General features: G+C 35.2%; 1 protein-coding gene across 2 annotated transcripts in view; it reads right to left on the bottom strand.

Moving 5' to 3' along the window:
• Positions 1-21,713, bottom strand: part of LOC121371299 (E3 ubiquitin-protein ligase TRIM9-like) — a 122,099-nt gene extending 100,386 nt beyond the window's left edge. For both annotated transcript variants that reach the window (XM_041497101.1, XM_041497102.1), the window contains exon 1: positions 20,943-21,713. In XM_041497101.1, the coding sequence (XP_041353035.1) occupies positions 20,943-21,713 (771 nt within the window). The remainder of the gene's footprint in view (positions 1-20,942) is intronic.
• Between the last annotated feature and the right edge of the window lie 302 nt (positions 21,714-22,015).

Here is a 22,015-nt window from a genome sequence, read left to right as displayed (position 1 = left end):
CAATGCCCTATCCTAAGACTTGGAAAAAGCTGATAAACTCGTCAAACATTTGTAGCTTACATCTGACAGATTTTGGTGCGACAGCAATATGTCATTGGAGTTCTTGATCACAAACTCCCCGGGTATAGGCACGTACAGTGACGGACAAGTGACGAATGTTACTCAACAAAATCACACACAGATGGGGCAGGTGTGATAAGGTGCTGTCATGGATTAACTGGGTTTGTTGGGAAATATTTGTAGAGAGGATTGCAAAGATAATGGTTTAGCATCCAGAAAATGTAATATTACAGCACAAATGGAAAGGAAAAGAAAGTAATATTTACCATGTCTCCAGCATATATGAACATGGTTTAAATTTTAGTGACTGTTAGGAATGTGGGGTACTTATTTATGGTGAGAAAAGAATGTTTAACGACATCACTAGAGCACATAAGATCGCCTATTCAATGTGTAACATTTGAAATTACTACTGTCATACAGTCTGTAGACTCATTTTTAATAGCAAGGCAACTTTACACACTTTCTCAAGATAACACAACATGTATGTCCTTACAGCTTTTGATATTTACTGTAGTATTACTGACTAAGAGAGTATGACTTAATGGAAACACTAGAGTGGCCAATAACAGACAGGAAAACAGAAAAAGCAGAGCACAGAATCATTAGCTGGAGGCAATGACATAAATAGTATTCTTTTATTGTTTTAGTGCAATATAAGATATATATAAGATGACAAGCCAAAAAATTTCCACCTATTTTTAGTTGAGATTACCAAGTTTCTCAATGTATTCAAATTAATGAAATACATTTGCAACTTAATCTAGCTAATGAAGTGTCTGTTGGAAATTATTTTAACTAGCTATAGAAAAAGCCCCAACTTAATACATTTATAAACATTTATCTCATTTACATTTAGAAGACAAATCCTGAGTTTAAGAAAATGCATACATAATTTGTAAATGGCTTTTTACTATAATCCTATTAATGACCAGTAAAACGAGTTAAATAAAAATGTTTTCCCTCAAATACATGTCATTTATAACTGCTTGGAACTAAAATCTTATTAACCAAACCACCATTCATGGCAGCTTGAATAATAAAATCCTTTTTTATGACACAGAACCGACTTTAAGAAATAACATTTCCCTGAAACCAGTTTTTATATGGAAATATGATTTCTTTAACATGGAAATATGATTTCTTTAATGAAATTAGACATTGTTGAAAAATCTGTATTTCGCTCCAAGACACGGCTGAATGGTAAGCTGACAGGAGGGAGTTGCCCGCAGCCAGAAGAACCCACTGGATACAAGCGCCCCGAGATTGGCAAGAGGTGTTCCATGACAGTCCGTCTGCCATCTCAGTGTGTCAGTGCTAAAACCAAATTGTTGCTCCTGCATCAGATTGCACATGCATCAGGTCCCCGAGGGTATGACATCCATCATTCAGTCACTCAGGCTGATCCAATTATCTCACTTAATAACTGAGTCATCTCAGCATTTATTTTTATAGCTGCTGGGGGAGGCTTGCAGATGAGGCTCACAGCACGTCCTTACACAAAACAAGTCCGTCGTTATGCCATACAATCATAGCAAAAGCACCGCAAATGGATAATCAGAGGGTTTAATGAAATGGGGGGAAAAGAATTTGTCACAGTGGCCAGATTTTGAAAAATCACTGCCAAACAGATCTGATGGCCAACAATTGGTTTGCCATTAAAAGTGAATCGGAGGGTAATAAAGCTAGCAAGGTTGAAGATCACCACAATTTATTTCGACACCATTTGCATGGACAGCTCAAGACAGAACAAATTAACAATATGGAGCTGTGATTTTGTGAAAGAAATCAAGATCATCCATGTAAAAAAAAAAAAATCACATTAATATTTCCAATTTCTCAGTGCTAAAATATAGTTCTTAATATTCATTTATGCTACATGGTTTGCTTGTAAAACAAGATATTGCAAAAAAAAAAAAAAAAAAAAATATCACAGGCAAGCCAGTCAATTGAACCTGGATTTTCTGTAAGATTCAAGAAACTTCAAAATATTACGTCTGGTGTCTCAGAATTGTGTAGTCATTTTTGTGTTTGTTCAACAACTGCTCCGTTTGGGAGTGGCTGGGTGTGTCTGTACATACAAGTACAGAAACTGTTTTAAAAAGAGCAACCTACACACTCTCTATACGGTGATTTATGGGGGTGGTTTTCTGGTTGGATTATCTTACATGTACATACACATAAGATGATAAGAAAGGTTAATGGTGGTCATCCTTCAGGAACCCTTTCATAAACACTTTCTGATACATGGAGCTATACATACCTGAACCATGTCCTAATTAAACGTGTACCAGTCATGGGTGCACTGGTTTCAAAAAGCAAAGTCACTTACTGTGTGTGACTTAGTCAATGTAATGATCGTTATTTGAGTTAATTCACAACCATGTAAAGAGTTCGAGCCCATCCTTAAGTATTGCATGACACTGTCAATCAGTACACAGTTTGTTGTGTGTATATTTTTATGTCAAGGTGATGTACCCATATATTTTAGGTCACAGTGTATACTATCTGCCCACTCATATACAGCACTATATCAATATTTTATGTTTATTTTTATCTCAACTCTCGACACAGATAAAGCATATTGTTAAGTCAACATCAGATATACTATTTCTGTTTAACGAAATATGATAACAGAAGTGCTATAAATCTGAAAATAGTTTTATATATCCTTATAGAAATAAATATTTTAAACAGATCAGGTATTAAAATATTTGTGTTTCCAAGTCGGTAACTGCAGGGCTTGTGGGTACATGTAGATGTAGGTCAAGGAGAAAGGATATATGCACATCTGGGTTTGCCCAATAAATGGAACAGTTATGAGTTTCTCTGTACATAAAAAAGTTTGTGAAATACATTGCAGTAGAGGAAGGATCTAGCTCAGTCAGTATCGAGTGATTGCATCATAAGATTGACCCCATTCTCTGATTAGGGGTTTCCCATCCCACCCAGTGCACCACGACTGGTATATCAATGTCCATGGTATGTGCAGTCCTGTCATATAAAAGATCCATTGCTGCTAATGGAAAAATGTAGCAGGTTTCCTCAGAGACTACAATTCAAAAATTACCAAATGTTTGACATCCATTAGCCGATGATTAATAAATCAATGTGCTCTAGTGGTGTCGTTAAACAAAACAAAATGTTAAATTGCAGCATGAATATTTTTTAATAAACTATTTTTATCCATAACCTATGGAACAACTATGTCTTTCTCTCTTGATAAGCATGTGAAACAGATATGAAAGATTTTTTAAGGAGCTTTAAAAAATCATAATGCAAAAGTAGGATATATCTTTAGCTAAAACAACACATGAACGAAATGAAAGTGTCAATCATGTCTGTTTACCTTTCTGCGTTTTGGACATAAAGTGAGTGATCTAAATGTTTTGATAACCATCCAGGTGTGGTGCCTCTAGACAAGGGAAAAACAAGCTAACACTTAGTGAAGATCCCTTTCCTTTATCGCCATTATTCAAAATATTGAGGAAAACCAACCAGGTGTTTTCTGTTTTGTCTTACGGTTGATCAATACACTATTGGTAATTCTATCAACGAAAGAAAAAGAAATTTGTTTAATAGTGCCCATTGTTTCTGATCAGTTATTAGGTGCAGTAAAAATGGCTCAGGTAAAGATAACAGGTAAAGATAACAAAGGTATGTGTACTTTATTTAGATTATTCTAGGACTGATCCACGTCGATGGGCCCATTGGGTTATTTCTCATTCCAGCTAGTGCACCACAACTGGTATGTCAAAGGTTGTGGTATGTGCTACCCTGTCTGTGTGATGGTGCATATAAAAGATCCATTCCTACTAATGGAAAAATGTAGTGGGTTTCCATTCTAAGACTATATGTCAATATTACCCAATGTTTGACATCCAATACCCGATGATTAATAAATCAATGTGCTCTAGTGGTGTTGTTAAACAAAACAAACAAACTTACTGAGCTTATGGTTTACAGACTGTACTGTTTTATTAGCAGCAAATAGTTATTCATACATCATTTAGGACTGGATGTAGCCCAGTGGTCAGTCACCGGAGGGGGGGGGGGGGGGTGTCCCATCTCAGCCAGTTCCCATTACTGATATATCAAAGCCCACAGAATACAAGCTACCAGTCTATGGGAAAGTGAATATATAAAAGATCTCATGCTATCACTATGTTACAACAGTGGATTTCGTCTCACTAGATAAAGTATCAAAATATACGGATAAAACACTGAATAGACATAATTATAAAAGTGCTGAGTTGCTGATAGACACATTTTTTCTCCTTTATAATACATCTTTCCAGTGGACAGAACACTGCATAACAAAGCATTTGGTTTTAATATACTACTGTATAGCACTGAATATGAGAATTGGATTAAATCTTGATTTTGTTTTACCTCCATATAAACAGATACATTCCATGCCTATAGAACCAACAAGTAAACTTTTTATCAAATGCAAAGTCAAGATAATTTGTGCAAGTAAGCAATTGTAGTCACTTTTAATTAACAATCAAGTTTGTTTTTTGTTTAACAAGACATGTGGTTCAACTACATACATCTTAACTAATCTACATTTACATAAAAGTCATGGTATATGATTTGAAACAAGTGTTAACTAGTTTCCTACATCTATAAATAAACATAAATGAGTTCTAAAACACAAGTAAATATTTTATCAAACTAAATTATTCAAATCACATTTTGGCTACTGTACTTGATAATTATTTCTGCTTTAATAAAACCTCCAACAACTGATAATCATTTATATTATAATTAACAAATCCTCTGAAAATTATTAAAGTACTTCACATAAAAATTCATAAACATTCAATAATGACTTGCATTCAACAATGCATCACTGCTTAACCATGCATATACCACAAGCATATTTACAAATACAAATGAACAAAGATTCAATCACCATTCACTACATATGTATGGTGAACAAAGACAAATATGAACACAAGCTTCATGTTTTGTCGGAACAGGAAAAAAAACCCAGAAAACAATTAAGATCATTGAAGAAAAAGAATTGTTAAGAAGTCTTACTACAAACAACAGGCAATAAATCTTTACCACATTTTTTTTTTTACTACACAGAAACTGTCAGATTAGAACACATTGATTCTTCCAGCGAGAGCGCAAGCAGCATAAAATGTTCCAACTGTAAACTTTATTGAACGACACACAAATAAAACAAGGTTTTAGTTCACTTGGCATGAAATATGGACATTTGAAATAACTCATCTATAAGAGAGAAAACTGAGCAAGCATTGCAGACTACAGGCGATGCCATCAATACATGCTGCCATCAATACATGTTCCGAGTGCTGTGTTTGTTGACAGTCTGTTGTAGGGAGGCTGGGATGAGAAGCCAAAGCAAATTACTACAGTTACCTAGTGAAAAAAAATCTACCTCAAGCAATCGAAACAAGCATCTATTTTAGGATTACAGTCTAAGTTTCTTGTAAGCAGTCGGTGTTAGTCTTCTGTAAGAATATGTGGGCTTCCTCTTAAAGGGGCAGAACTGGGATTGTAATAATGCTTGCCGAACACAAACTGAATCATTCTTCAGTTACTGTTTCATGTTTCATGCGATAAAATCAGTGTCATCATGCACTGAACCTGCAAAGTTTTATTTCTTACAATTTCTATGTTCAAGATAGCTTTAGCCATAAACTTTTATAGCAGCACAATTCATTTTATCTAGAAAACTCTAAGATTAAGTCTTTAAAATTTGGAAGTACCATATAGATAATTTAAAAAATTAAATTGATGAACCTTGTCATTGAAACCTATATCTATATATATATTTAGTTCATGATGTGAAGCTTGGCATATATACTGCCCTGTACATGTATGTGTTCAAGTATGTACATAAAGTTCTATATTATAATATATACTGCTGTTAATTGAAAAAAGATAGCTTATACAACAGCAGTGCATTATTTCTCATATTGTCTGACCCAATACTAGTGACAGCAAATAATTTATGATATTCTTGTATATCATATTAAACTAATATTTTCATTCTGATCCACAACAAGAATACTTAAAAATTCTAGACATAACAAGTACATTTATTGGTAAGTAAAACCGACTGACTGTACACAAAATGGTTTTAGTAAAACTAACAGACTGCACTTGGAAAATGCCAGCCATTAAAACAAAAGAGCTCTTAAGAATCCGCAAGTCACTTCCAATTTTGATAAGGCACTCTGGCACATGCTGTTGATAGCAAATCAATGTAATTCTTATCACGAGTGCTTACACCTATCAAATAGTTGTGACCTGTGTCAGCAGACTAGCACAGCCAATGATTCCGGGATAGCCGGAATTACAAAACCTGCAGCAATCGTGAACAATAATCAAGGTTATGATTACCCTGACCATTTATTATTACAGTTATTAAACAGGGTGTAGTAATGCCCATATTAAACAATCATTAATGATATTCTTATCACACATACATATACATAAATACAGATTTGTATGCAGGTCATCATCTCCTCTATACTGCTTATAGTGATATGAATATAAAATGGGACAGATTAGTCACTCAAAGAATAGCAATTGGTGTACTTCTGTTTATTAGTCATGAGGTGATCATTTGGAAAACAGACTTGCTTAGTCAGTATATTAAATTTGTATTCTGTATTATAGTATTATGTTAATACAGAATGAATGTGGGAGAATGTTGTCCAACTTTGGTCATTTGTAAGCTAGAAAATTATTTTGTACAATGTTATATTAATGTTATGTTTTTGCAACTGCTTTGTTTTGTGTGACAAGTCTCTTGTTACTTGCTCACACATGCATTTATAAGATACGCAAAGTGTATGCAGAGCAGACTGAATTGCTCAATGTAGTAGGAAGATACCAATGCAAGATAATTATCATTCATTCATAAAATATAAGACCTGGTGGGATTTCACAAGAAGATGAAACCTACAAATACACATATATACACACACATACACATTTTTACATTTGCAGACACACATGCAAATATATACATACACACACTGACACATATACATACAAGCATACACACACTGACACATATACACACAAGCACACACACACTGACACATATACACACAAGCACACACACACTGACACATATACACACAAGCACACACACACTGACACATATACACACAAGCACACACACACTGACACATATACACACAAGCACACACACACTGACACATATACACACAAGCACACACACACACTGACACATATACATACAAGCATACACACACACTGACACATATACATACAAACATACACACACACTGACACATATACATACAAACATACACACACACTGACACATATACATACAAGCATACACACACACTGACACATATACATACAAGCATACACACACACTGACACATATACATACAAGCATACACACACAATTACACCACATTCTAAAAACAAATGTATTTTGTTTAATAACACCATTAGAGCACATGGATTTATTAATCATCAGCTATTGGATTTCAGACATTTGGTAATCTTGACATATAGTCTTTTCCATTAGTAGTAAAGGATAGTTAACACATACCACAGCCTTTGATATACCAGTCGTAGTGCATTGACTGGAGCGAAAAATAGACCAATGGGCCAACCGACTGGGACCGACCAACCGTGCATAAGGCAAGCGCTCATCACCACTGGGCTATGTCTCACCCCGTTGCACCTCATTCCATACATAGAAACAGACACAGATCTACACATTTATACATATAGTACCTACACATGGACATATAGTACCTACACATTTATACATATAGTGCCTACACATGGACATTTAAAAGTAGGAAAAGAAAGTACATTTTCACAAGAACTTCACCCCACTGATAAACACACAGCACGGCACTTGTCCGAGAATCTAGCCTGTGTATTTATGACTTAACATGGAATCAAGTGTTGATTTTTGAAAACTTTACTTTCCGCCTGTTCTGCCATGCAAAACATGCCACACAACGCCTTTCGCTGACTTCACTGCAAGCATCAAGCTCACGTTTTTGCTCTGCCCAAGAGATTTTTCACACAAATTCAAGATTCCTCTGAATTACTGCAGCAGAGTCAGACAAGGGTCTGAAGAATAGTGCAGAACAGAGAACAATAGCCTCAATAAAAGAAGTATTTACACATCCCCAGGTCACCAGGGACCGCCATGTTTACTTGATTGATTGAAAACAATCAGTAAGCAATATGGCACAAAAATCAGCACAGATATTTCCTCAACCACAGTTTTGTTTATGTTCATGATGGAATACATTATCCTGATTAAAACACTCACATTAAAATGTCTTGGAACTACAATCTAGCTTTATTCTCTTTGTCGTCCTTTTCTTCTTTTTTTCCCCTTTTTGTTGGTAATGGAAGAAGTTTCTGTTCCATGTCATTCTAATCTTGTCTAAAGTTATTAAAATTTGATAACTTTTATTAATAAAGTAACATTAAAAAAATAAAAAAAAGGAAAAAAGGAAACAAAATTTAGAGTGCAATAGGTTGCTAATATGATTTTGGGAATCCCAATGAGTTAGATTTCACAGACAGGCTGGCGCCAGCTCCAATAATACCAGTTGTATTGCTGCCACAAATGGCACTATTTCATTAAAGCTTCATGAGACAATTAGATTTGTGTTTATCTTAATTTAGATCAAAAGTTATTGGTTGACCTGTTTGAGAGGTGCGGGGGTTTGTTCTCCAGTGGCAACAACATGCAAGAGAACTGACAGGCAATGGTTAATTATCTAGCAGGAAAAAAAGGCATGATGGGAGTTAAATGTTAAACCAGGCACCATGACTACACTGATCATATTCAAAAATGCTAATGGGCTACCAAGATGAAACTTTGTTGTTACAAAGTTAAGCAGTGTTGGGACTCCAATTGCTTTTGGATGGCTGACCACATGGAAACACCAAGAACACATTACCAGTGCTCCACAACTGATATATCACAGGCAGGGAATATTTTGTTTTCAAAATTTTGATTAGCAAAAAATTTAAACTTAATTAGTTGATTCTTTTTCACAAACTACACCAAACTTAATTAGTAGTAATCCCTGAAACTAGTATAGCAAATCACGATGTGATACTAAACAATTTCCCCTGAAAACCCATGGTATGTACTGTTCTATAGGCAATATTGTAGGAAAGAACATATATACCCACACACACACTCTGCTGTTAATCAGTAAAAGTAGCCTATTGGTTATTGGTACAAGGGTAACAAGTTCTACAGCCAAAGTTTTCTAATAAACCATATAATAAGCAAGATGTCATTTTTTTTTTTTTTTAAAGTTGATATCTATATATCTATATATATGCAACTACCTGTATGAAGTTAATATAAAAGTTTGTACTCAAAACACCTTGACATATTAATCATCCCAACCATTTCGACTCTGGAATGTGGAGGGAATTTTAACTTTTAAGAAACAATACTATTAACCTCTGGTCAACCTGTATGCCATTTTTCTACTTTAAGTGAACATTAGCCTCGAGTATCAACAGCTTCCTGATATTCCATCCAGATGTGTAATCTCTTGGTGTGACATCAAAGCCACACTTTTCAGCATGGCTCCTAGTAGAGGAAGAAACCCACAGTGTGGTCTGCACTGCAGGTTAATGTGGCTATTAACACTACAGCTACCACATTACACACGTTACACAATTTGGCAATCATGTCTTACATATGTCTCTCACAACCACTGTAAGCCACACACATAGTGCTCCCTGGTCACAGTAAGACACACATGTACCATATATAAGAATTCAGGGACCAATTTCACAAAATATCGTAAGCCTTGTTTTCTGTGTTAACATAAATCTATGACTAAATCACAGTTTGTACAACTACAAGCCACACAGCAAGTGCTTCCTGATCACAGTAAGCTACACATGTACATAAGAATTCAGGGACCAATTTCACATAAAAAAAATCATAAGCCTTTTTTTCCACGTAGACATAAATCTATGACTAAATCACAGTTTGTACAACTACAAGCCACACAGCAAGTGCTTCCTGATCACAGTAAGACACACATGTACATAAGAATTCAGGGACCAATTTCACATAAAAAAAATCATAAGCCTTTTTTTCCACGTAGACATAAATCTATGACTAAATCACAGTTTGTACAACTACAAGCCACACAGCAAGTGCTTCCTGATCACAGTAAGACACACATTTACATAAGAATTCAGGGACCAATTTCACACACAAAAAAACATAAGCCTTGTGTTTTCCACGTAGACATAAATCTACGACTAAACCACAGTTTGTACAACTATAAGCCACACAGCAAGTGCTTCCTGATCACAGTAAGACACACATTTACATACGAATTCAGGGACCAATTTCACCAAAAAAAATCATAAGCCTTGTTTTCCCACGTAGACATAAATCTACAACTAAACAACAGTTTGTATCACACAGCAAGTGCTTCCTGGTCGATGTAAGACACACAATGTCATGTATACATACAAGAATTCAGGGACCAGTTTCACAAAACATTGTAACATGGTTTGAAATACACATATTTCATCATCTTTCATCCTTACACTGATCCATGTTTTGTTATGATGTAATTTTTCTGTGTAAAATAGGTGACAGCCACAAGTGTGATTGCTAGTCATAAACATAAACTAAGAATTCAACCACATATAACATTCAATCAACATCTAACATTAATAACTGCCCACTAAAAGTGCTGGAATGTTGTTAAAACATTGTTTTTCTTTCTCACACACCATATGAAACTGACAAAAAGAATTCTCATTGCTTTCTAGAAACCTATGTGTCAATGAACTCTGAAAATCTGTCCTAATGACGATTACTTTGTAACATATGCACGTCTATTCTGGTTTCAATACAGACTGAAACACTGCTAAACAAATGTCCTAAAGCAGTAAGTAAATTTATTCAGCTCAGCCGAAGTCTTGCAAATTTGCCAGTGTCTACTGTTAAATATTTACATGTGTATGTACTATAAACAAAGCAATACAGCCATTTGTCTCAGCCTTCACCACATACTGTATATATCATATAAACCGGAACAACAAAAAAAATCTGAAAAATGATCTACCACTGAATAATTTTCCAATATTTTACGTCAGATTTATGGCAAGTTTTGAATCATACACTGTGTGTATAAAGCAGATTCATGTTTCATACTTCCATGAATGTCGGAGATCATCAACTTCATTTCTTAAGTAATTTTGAGTTACTGATTCTTTTACTACAAAATATTGAATACTTTATGATGACTGCACAATAATTGGATTGAGGAAAAAAGCTGTCACATCAGTGTTTTCATTTATGACTTTTTGATACCTCCTTTTTTGTGATGAATGATCTTATTGGCAGTGTTGAGATGGTCTGGCGCCCATTTGCATATCTAATAAATGTCTTGTGTCAATTTTTTGAGACCCGTGCACAATTTGGCAATTTTGTTTTCTCACAAATTGTTAATTCTGGGGCTTTTCCTGCAGTTAAAAATTCATGAAAGTGTTGAAGAGGTTACCTCTGCAAACACTTGGTGTGTCTTGTGTTTTCGAAATATGTCCAATCTTTGCATTATGCTTCGTATTTGAGTCTCCAACCACATGACAAATTGGTTTTCTATTCTATTGTAATGGGAGATTATTATCACATTTTTCCATAAGCTGACATCGATTCCCACTGCCTAGGTCAGGTGGGTGGCCCTGTTCTATTACTAGATTGATTAGTAGTAGAAAGGAAAACAATTCATCATGAAATTTAATTACTTGCTCCTAGTCTCTCACCTTAGTCCACCGTTATGGAGCTTAGCTAATTCTTTTCTCTAGTTACTAATTTTAGACGTTATACCACTAAACATTTAAATACTTAAGCTGTTGTAGAATATATAGATGCCAGTGACATTTTGTATAACAACAAGATAGATTCAGCTTTGATTATTGTTCAAGTACAGTGAAACCCTCTAAACTGGACACCCATGGGACAAATAAAAAGTCCCATTTTAAAGGAGAATCCAGTTTAGAGAGATTCTGTTCTGTACTGATATATAAAAAGGGACCATGGAACTTGTTCAGTTCTGAGGAAATTCTGTTTTACAGGCAGTTCGGTTTGGTGGAGTTTTACTGTATATGTACATTTATCATCCATCCTTAAATAATAAGTTATTACGCTTATATTACATCAATAGATATGTATAATGATCATACACTGTGTAACCTATTGTGTATGATAGTAATACATGCTGATTAATTATATGCCAGTATGTCTTACCCACATGTATGGGATCCAAATAAACTGAAATGTTAAGTACATCATACATCATTTGCAAAACAATGTAGTGCTCAAAAAAGACGTTTTTATCTACCTTAGACCAGACAAAATGATTGATTTTATGTCATCACGATACAAGAACAAATCTTATTTGTAAGTCAAGACCAGTATATTAGGTCAGTTATAAAACCCATTTGAACCTGTGTTCATATTAAAGGCATACTGTCACAAATTTAAGGACCTTATTTCTCTAAAAATGGATAATAAATAAAAATTACATTAAAGGGACATACCCTAGTTTCAGCCCACGAAAACGCACACTACGTTTAGTTAATCTACAAACCTGTAACACATTTGGATAAAATTACAATTGAGTGAAACATGAGTCTGTGACTTTGAAACGGTGAAATACTCTCTAAAAATAGATTAAAACTCGACTCCATAACTGTTATTTCTCAGACGCACGTGCGTTTTTAAAAATATGAGAAATGCATTTTGTGATATCAAAACACCAGGATGCCTCAAAACACTTCGAATGTACAGAAATGGATAATCTAAACAATAAAATCTAGGTAAAGTATGATTTCAGTAATCATAAACGGCTCTAATAGTCAAAAATATGCCTTAGTGTTTAAAAAATAGGGTATGTCCCTTTAATTGTTGGAAACCAAATCTAGCTACTGCATCACCTTAACTGAACCATGATGGAATGAAATCCATGTCAACCCTCTCAGCAATTTTAGTTTTTGAATTATGGACCATTGCCATAATTCAATTATTTTTACAAAATATCATTAATAAACGGAGTATGATGGTTATGAAGATGGCTGAATAAAGTACATTTAGGGACAAATCAATAATTTTTGTTCAGGTAATACTTTGTTAGACCATTAAATAGGTCAGTAGTCTGTGACAATATGCCTTTAAAATGTGTCATAGAGCATACAAAAGATCTTTTGCGGCAACATGTCTAAGTACCTTACACATATGTACCTGATAGCTGCCTGTTTTTTGTGGGTTTTTTTCTTTCTTTTCTTTAAAATCAACTGCATGTAGATGCCATAACATAATTGTGCCTAACATCTAACATAATGCCATTAAACCAACATTTGTGTTGTTTTAATGCAGTATCAGTTTAATTTAAAATCTGGTTTAGCATATTTTACTTAAAAATTAATGTTGTTTATTATAATTATTCTACACAACAAATATTTCAATAATTCAATGGTACTTTCAAATATTAAATATTAGCCCTACCAGTATGTAAAGAAAGAAAAAAGATTTTAAATGATGTTAAAATCTATTTTGCTTCAGTTTAAAATCCATATACACACACCGAAGTTACTAGATTAACTTTTATTTTTAGTTAATAATGTTCCTTGCAATATATAAAAATAAGCCACGACAAATGATTACCATTCACATCTTATAAAAAAATGCTATAACATCACATAATTCTTTCCGATATCATATAAAAAAAGAAGAGCTAAAACCATTTAAAAAGTAATTTTGACAGAAGCAATAAGTGTTTTTTCTTTATACGGGATCTTAATCATGCAAGGAATCAATACGAAATCATGAGAAGCCAATTTATTAGTTCTCGAGATTGAAGAGCGCAAAAGGTTGATAACTCACGAAAGCTTCTTTTGAGCAGGTAGAGGAAATAAATCAGCATGAACATGCTACAATGATCTGAGTCGTCACCAGGGTGAACAGTAGTGCAGGGCCAATGTGTACAGCAGACACCACCGCAGACCACTGGCGCCAGAAGAATACCACGGCAACACATAATCAAACAAATCTTGATAAGTGTGCACACTGCATGGGGATTCCATGTGCCTCTCACTGCTCACTGTTACGCCAGTCGCAGGATGACACTTAAGTTCCACCAGTAATTACACTGCTGGGCATCTTTAGGTTACACTCGAGGGAACAATAAAATGAGTCAGTGACAAACCTTATGGAAGAAGTAAACAGTTTTTCTTATTCAGGTACATGTTTCCGGTTTTTGGCCCATAACAGTGGCACTTATTAACATTGACAAAACAAACTGATAAATGTTTATCAATTACGTATACACATGTTTAGGAAAAGAATTTTAATTTTTTTTTAACAACACTTCAGAGCATTTTATTGTCTAATATATGATTATTTTAATACTTTATTCTAAAGACAAAAAAAACAACCTGCACTGCTTACCACAAATTTTTTTATACTAGGCTATTTGAACTATAAAACAGAAGTGCAGAGACAATGCACATACCAATGCTTTCACCCTCATTAAATAAAGTCATTATTATTATTATTTGACATAACAGTCATGAGGTTATATATATATATATATATATATACACACACACACACACTTTTTAGTTTATTTTGCTATAACAATAATAATAAACAAATTCAAAATAATAAAATAGAGTTATTAGTACATGTAATAATAAAAAAAAATCCAGATGAAATGTTTAATCAAAATATGTAGTTTGCAAATGTTTGGGTTTTTTCGTCCATACATGTTTAAAATGTGAAAATATTTACACAGAACAGCAGATGTATCCATAACATTATTAAACCAGTATCACATTCTTATCACTTTTTCATGAAATAAAATGGGTTATAAAAAAAGATTAACTTCAGGCAAATAAAAACTGAACCTAATATGCAATACAAAGGTTTTGACTAGAAACCCATATTTTTTATTGTTTGATCAACTATTTTCACTTGAGGTGCATAGACAGAATAATGGCTGACCAAGGTGAACACAAGGGCAACCAACTTAAGTGAGTTAGTGTTTCACAAAGGAGACAATGGCACTGCCACGGTGTAATTGTGTCCACAGTGTCACGGTGCACAACACTGGAACCAATAAATCTATAATAATTTCACTAACACAGAGTCTGAAAATGGAACCGTAATAATTATCAACAGTAATAACAGTGAGCAAAAGTTGACCATTGTAATGTGATGAAAATAATCCACTTAACGGTGCATTAAAACATGGGTTGAAGACAAGTTACCTAATTCAACCTAGTTTTTTTTTAAGATCGAGGTACATTTGTATTTGTAATGATAGCTAATGGCACCCTTTATCAGTGAAAGTATCTATTTTAGATAATTAATACTAGATTAGTTATTATACATAACAAATACAAATAATGGGAATTGGATAATTGAAAACAAAATTTTAAATAAAATCAAACACTGGCATACCCAATAGGCATACGATAACTAACAAAGGACAAAACTGATATTATCTTTTGGTGATTAAATTGATGAATGACACTGTCACTATGTATATGAGATAACACTGGAAGAATGGGTGGATTGACAGAAAGAAATTGCACACACACACACACACACACACACACCTAAACTTTTTAAATTAAAATTGAAGTCTTTGCCTTGAAATAATAGTTGCCCAGAAAAAAATGCCCAAATCCTTTGTCAGACAGAGGTCTCATCTGGGTCTTAATCGATCCATCCCATCTCAAATACCTGTGCAAAAAAGCCAACAAAAAACCCCAATATCTTCACCTACAGCAGGGAATATGGGCCACTCAGTGTACAATCGACTTAGATGCAGATCACAATCTAGTCAATTTACTCTGGGAATAAAGACGTGCAGAACTTGATCAAGTGTGTAATTATGTCTGGGAGAACACCATGACAACCATAAATAAGTTGTCTCATTGTCTTGTAAGTATGATTAACAAGTTCTTTTCATACTAAGGGAACAATTTGATACCGATACCAACTGGGAGATGATTAACATATCGGCTGTACATGTAGCATGAAACATTAAGTACTGAAGAAACCCCACCCATATCAACACAGACTTGTTACATGTATACAAAAACAGTAAAAAACAGAAGAAAGGAATGTTTAAACAAAGTTTGTTTTGTTTAACAACACCACTAGAGCCCACTGATTGGCTATTGAATATAAAACATTTGGTAATTCAATTGTGATACTAGAACAGTTGCAGCATGGGATCTTTTATATACACTTTGCAATACAGGACAGCACATACCAGCCTTTGATATACCAGCTATGAAGCACTAATTGGGATAGAAAAAACTATTTAAAAAAATAGATCTACTGACGTGGTTCAATATACAACAAAAACTCCTTATTCTGAGCAATCTACTGACTGAACTAGATTCTGTCCAGGAATATTGTGTTATACATTTGTAATAGTAAAAACTATTCCAAAAGCAAATGCAATTTAAGACTTCAGGGTTTTGGTTTTTTAGGGCTCATAATTTTTAACAATAGTTATATTATAAAGTCCAAATATGAATCTTGGCTAACAACACACTTTAATGGGTGAAAGCCATCTAGAAATCTACTTGTCTGCTGATATTCTTAATGGTTGTTCAAATAAAAGGTTTGCTTTATTCAAGTACAAAGATAATGATTTGATTGCTCAAAATGAAACTGCACTCAAAATGTTTCTTGTCCACTGGACAACCATTAAGGTATATTTTCTTGTCTGAGCAGACTTTCGCTTGTCAGGATAAACATACCAGTGATTTCGAACGCTGAAGTCTGAATACAAATGGATTCTCTACTCAGCTATAAGTACATACTGTCCTGTATTTTAAAGTATCATAAAAATAAAGCACACCTACAGCAGGTACATTAAATATAGTGCTATTTGTACACTTGTATCACTTTTGAAACCGAATACTTGTAAACTGTAGCAATAGACGTGTGAAGAAACATGCAAACAATAAAGGCATAGAAAACGTCCATACTTAAATAAATGTTAGCATTGTGATGGCGTGACACCAAGCGCAGGCAGGACTAAATGCCAGGGAAAACAGTGACTGTTTACCCATGAGGCCAGGTGTAAAGGTGTGCTAAATCTCCTTCAGTGGGTGGGAGGCGATAAGCCGCCACTCTGTCGCCACAGGGGGCTAAAGGCAGACTGTAGATCAGTGGGTAGTCTACTGGAGTAGTCGTGTGCTGGGTAACTACTGTTAGCAGCAAGCCTGGCCATACTGTCATGGCTCATAGAGTTCATAACAGGGCACGGAACTATAAAACCTTCAAAGCCTGTCAAAAGCTTTGAGCAAATTGGTTCAAACGATATATGTTGACTTTAGAATGAAACAGGAACAAAAAGTTAAAAGCTAGCAATGGTTAAAATTCTTAAATGTACATGCTATGCTATGTTATTAAGGAATTAATGTTACACTTGGGTGACATAAAATTACAGGCAGTTTGATAAATACAAAATGAAGTTCAATTTGAGAAATAAATTTCATTTATATTATAATAAATTTGTCTTCAACCACACCCCAAAATTAATTACACATTTTCTGCTTGTTTAATGAGCCTTTACTTTGTTGCATTTTGTTTGGTTATAATAAAATGGCTAAATATATATATATATATGTAAAGAAAAAGAAATGTTTTATTTAACAATGCGCTCAACACATTTTATTTACAGTTATATGGTGTCAGACATATGGTTAAGAACCACACAGATATTGAGAAAGGAAACCTGCTGCCGTCACTTCATGGGCTACTCTTTTCGATTAGCAGCAAGGGATCTGTTATATGCACCATCCCATAGACAGGGTAGTATATACCATAGCCTTTGATATATACCAGTCGTGGTGCACTGGCTGGAACGAGAAATAGCCCAATGTGCCCACCAACAGGGATCAATCCCACACCGACTGCGCATCAAGTGAGCGCTTTACCACAGGACTGCGTCCCGCCCCATATATATATATATAAGTATAGCTATAATTTAATTCAGCACCACTTGAACTGTACTGTAACCAAAACGGCACCTACAGTTAGTTGACCATGATGATACTGAGAGCTTTTACATATTCTGTATATACTGGGTATTTACCGAGATGACATGAATAAATTACTTATGATAAGTTCTATACTTAATAACCATGTATATTTATGGTCTCTGTGTACATTAAATATTGATGTAATGACAGCGTTGCGTGCTGTCAGTATTTTTCAATATTCTCTATACACAGAACATTAATTTCAGTATTGTGTATCAATTAAATGGTCAACATTACTTGCAAAGTATGTCAGATATTAAGAACTAGGTAGTGCTTAATTCATTTTCAAGTGTATATTATACAATGCAGTATAAATTACAGGAACAACAAAAACGGCACACTATATATTATATACATTTGTACAACTATATATGAAGTGCAAAACACGACATGTCAATTTTTTTCATTTTCAGTAAAAGACTCTTTTTTTTTAATTGGCGTATATCGCATTTTGATATAAAAAAAACGGCATTTACCCAATACAATTTCATTTATAAGGATCAATCGCACTTTGCAGCAAATCAGCAAATCAGCGGGTCTACGATTAGCCCTTACTGACATACAATAATGGCTTTAACAACACATTATACTGTATCACTATCTAATACCTTGTATCTAGTTGCTATCAGGTGTACAAATCATATTACAATGATAACAGTTTCACAAATCCAGTGTTACACTAATTAACTATTTCAAGAAAAAGATTAATCAATTATAATTTACTGTTATAATTACTGGTGATTAGGAGATTGGCTCAGTGACCACAGCCTGCTGAGTTTCCCAGCACTGAACACCACCGACACCCTATCATGTTACGTAATCTTTTCTGATAGTGATGTCATCAGTCTAATTACATCAGCCTATTACATATCAGAAAACATTGATCCATTCACAACACCTTTTATTAGTGGGCAGATGGTGTTAGAAAGTAACAATGGAATTTTGCGTTTACATTTTTCCATGGATACAAATATAAAGTTTGCAAATTACCTAGTGGTTTAGAAAAGTTCTCATTTTTTTCTTTTATTATTATTATTATTATTAAAAAAAAATTTAATGCTATTAGTCAGGGATCACCCTGTACATTATTAAATTAGCCAAATACTAATTTCTATACAAAGTGGCTACAACATTTATTCTTTGGCCAAAAAAATATTCCATAAATTAATCACTTTTTTATTATTTTAAAGAAAATTCTATATACATATATCTGAAACTTGGCGAAACCAAAATGTGTTCCAGTGTGAGCCCTGATTAGTATTATCAGTATTACGTGGTTTTAAAATGAGTCTTTGTTCTTAGCTATAGGTATTACACAGTTAACACCTGTCCTGATTAACAGATCTCTTATTCAGCTACATGTATGTACTGTTAGCATGAACTCCACGGATGACTTCCTTGTTCGCCAGCAGGAACCTACATACGATTACCGTTATGCTTGCAGGCATGAAACACACATAACTTACAATACATCCAGGTGAATCAGTAACCAGGGTAATTACATACAAGTGTATGTCCATCAGTTAAATACAAACAAGTGACAAAATTAAACAATATAAAAAGGTTCAGTTGAACATTTTTGTGTGTTCATTTTGTGAACTAGCTACATAGTTAACTAAACATGTTACATGGTGGAAAAAAAATATATAAAAAATGGAAATATGGATGAAATGACATCATTATTACCTAGGCAATATTTGGAGTAATGGATGGAAAGATAACAAATGTGTGTTATTATGTATGTAATATTTGTGGTATGATTTGAATATTTGATAAATCATATGTTACATGCATATGTTACTAGTGGTTCTGGGCCATGCCTAGAGAGGGGAGAGGGCTGAGGTGGCAGTTTTTTCCACCAGTAAATAACAAAAAAATAGAATTTGTTGTCTTAAAGGTGCCTTTTTCATCTATAGATCTGGAGAAGATGTTATATATTACTCTGCCCCGGTTCTTTTTAAACTGCCCTCACCCAGTTATTTCAGACCAAGTACAGCCTTTACACTGCTAAATCAAATCAAAGGCATCAGAAGAAGTCGGACGCCAGTAAATGGTGGGAGGGAGCACTTATATAAATAATAATCTGCCTTTTCAGTGGGGAGGCAATATATAATCATCGGGGGGGGGGGGGGGGTGAATGCAATGCATCCTGCTCTCTCCATGCTTCTGGCGCCTATGCAAATGACATCTTCATTGAGATTTCGGTAAAATATCTGTTACCCTCATATTATTAGAATTGTTTTAGGGTTACGGTTAAAATTTGTTTTCTTTCACAACACCACTAGAGCACATTGATTTATTAATCATCGGCTATTGGATGTCAAATATATGGTAATTCTGACATATATAGTCTTAGAGAAGAACCACGCTACATTTTTTCACTAGTAGCAAGGGATCATTTATATGCACCATCCCAAAGACATATGATTAGGGTTAGTTTTGGGGTTAGGGTGTGGTTCCCTGTTAGGTCAGGTCATAGGGTTTTTATGTGCACATTCAGAACAAGCTGTTGTAGCACATGCCTGTCCTGGGCACAGGTGTCGGCCAGGACAGGGGTTCCCTGTTTAGGCCTATACATATATCAGTATAATTGGGTGGGGGGGGGGGGGGGGAACAGATATATCATTATTTGGTAGGACTTTCCTTTGGCACTGTTAGCATAAAGAACATTATAAATACTTATCATATAGAGTTAGGGTTAGTGACAGAGCCAAAGGAAAGTCCTTCCAATTATATAACAGAATAAGACAGCAACATTAGGGTGTTACCTTCTGACTCTTACAGAGTGCGCCCAGTGCCTGGACGTCGTGGCTGAGGTGTCGCCCGTCCTGTGCGCAGGTAAAACACACAGGTATTTTGCACACAACACAGTACATGCTGAGCTGTTCGTCCCCGTGTTCCGCACACTTAACTTCCTTGTTTTTATTTTTCGTCCTGAGGATATTTTTCCCCTGGGTGGGGTCCACAAGGTTGTGCTTGGCAAGGGGTCCCCGGGGCGGGTGACAACTGTCCCGGCACTTATCACAGTAAAACACCTCACACTGCTTGCACATCGTCGTAGCATCGGTAGATCCGTCCTCGCACATTTCACACTTGACTTCGTCATGCTTGTGTTGGTTATAGTACTTATCCACTATGGCCTCAAGAACTTTATTCGGGGGTAGGGATTGTGCCCCGGTGTCATCCAAAAACACGGACTTGTGACAAATGGGACACTTAATTCCGAAGGTACACGTCTGTAAAGACTGGGTGAAGATGTTGGATATACTCGGTGTGCTGACGTAACTCGACGGTCGACTATTACACACGACCCCGCTGTCAGTTTCGGACACAATACTCAGTTTGTCTATCTCCGGAAAGTCCACCGTTTCGTTTATCACCTGTGTCCCCTCGTCCGTTCCCGTCGTTTGGGGGATCAGCTGCTGGGCTGGTTGCTGGATCCCGACAGCGCATGCCATACAGAAGGAGTGGTAACAGGGGAACAATACTGGTTTCGTATACACCTTACGACAGAGCGGGCACTTGAGCTCTTCCTCCATCTCAGCGCACTCGGCGACTGAACCAGTCACTGGCTCATAGTGTGTCCATAACATAGGAAACGCTTGTCTTGCCAATCAATGAGCATGCTCCGAATCGGACAACTTCGCGGCTTTCCGCACATTTACGGATTTCGACGAGCAGGTGCACAGCGGAGCTCAGTGTTACTGACTGGGCAAAAACAAATCTGTTCGATCTGAGGCGCGACATATTAATATTTCTGTGTTTAAAGTTTGTTTTGTTTAACGACACCACTAGATCACTTTGATTTATTACTCGATGACAAACATTTGGTCGTTGTGAC

Source organism: Gigantopelta aegis, chromosome 4, assembly GCF_016097555.1.
Source record: "Gigantopelta aegis isolate Gae_Host chromosome 4, Gae_host_genome, whole genome shotgun sequence".
NCBI lineage: Eukaryota > Metazoa > Mollusca > Gastropoda > Neomphalida > Peltospiridae > Gigantopelta > Gigantopelta aegis.
The sequence above is the reverse complement of the archived record's forward strand: the minus strand, read 5'-3'. Positions and strand labels throughout refer to the sequence as shown.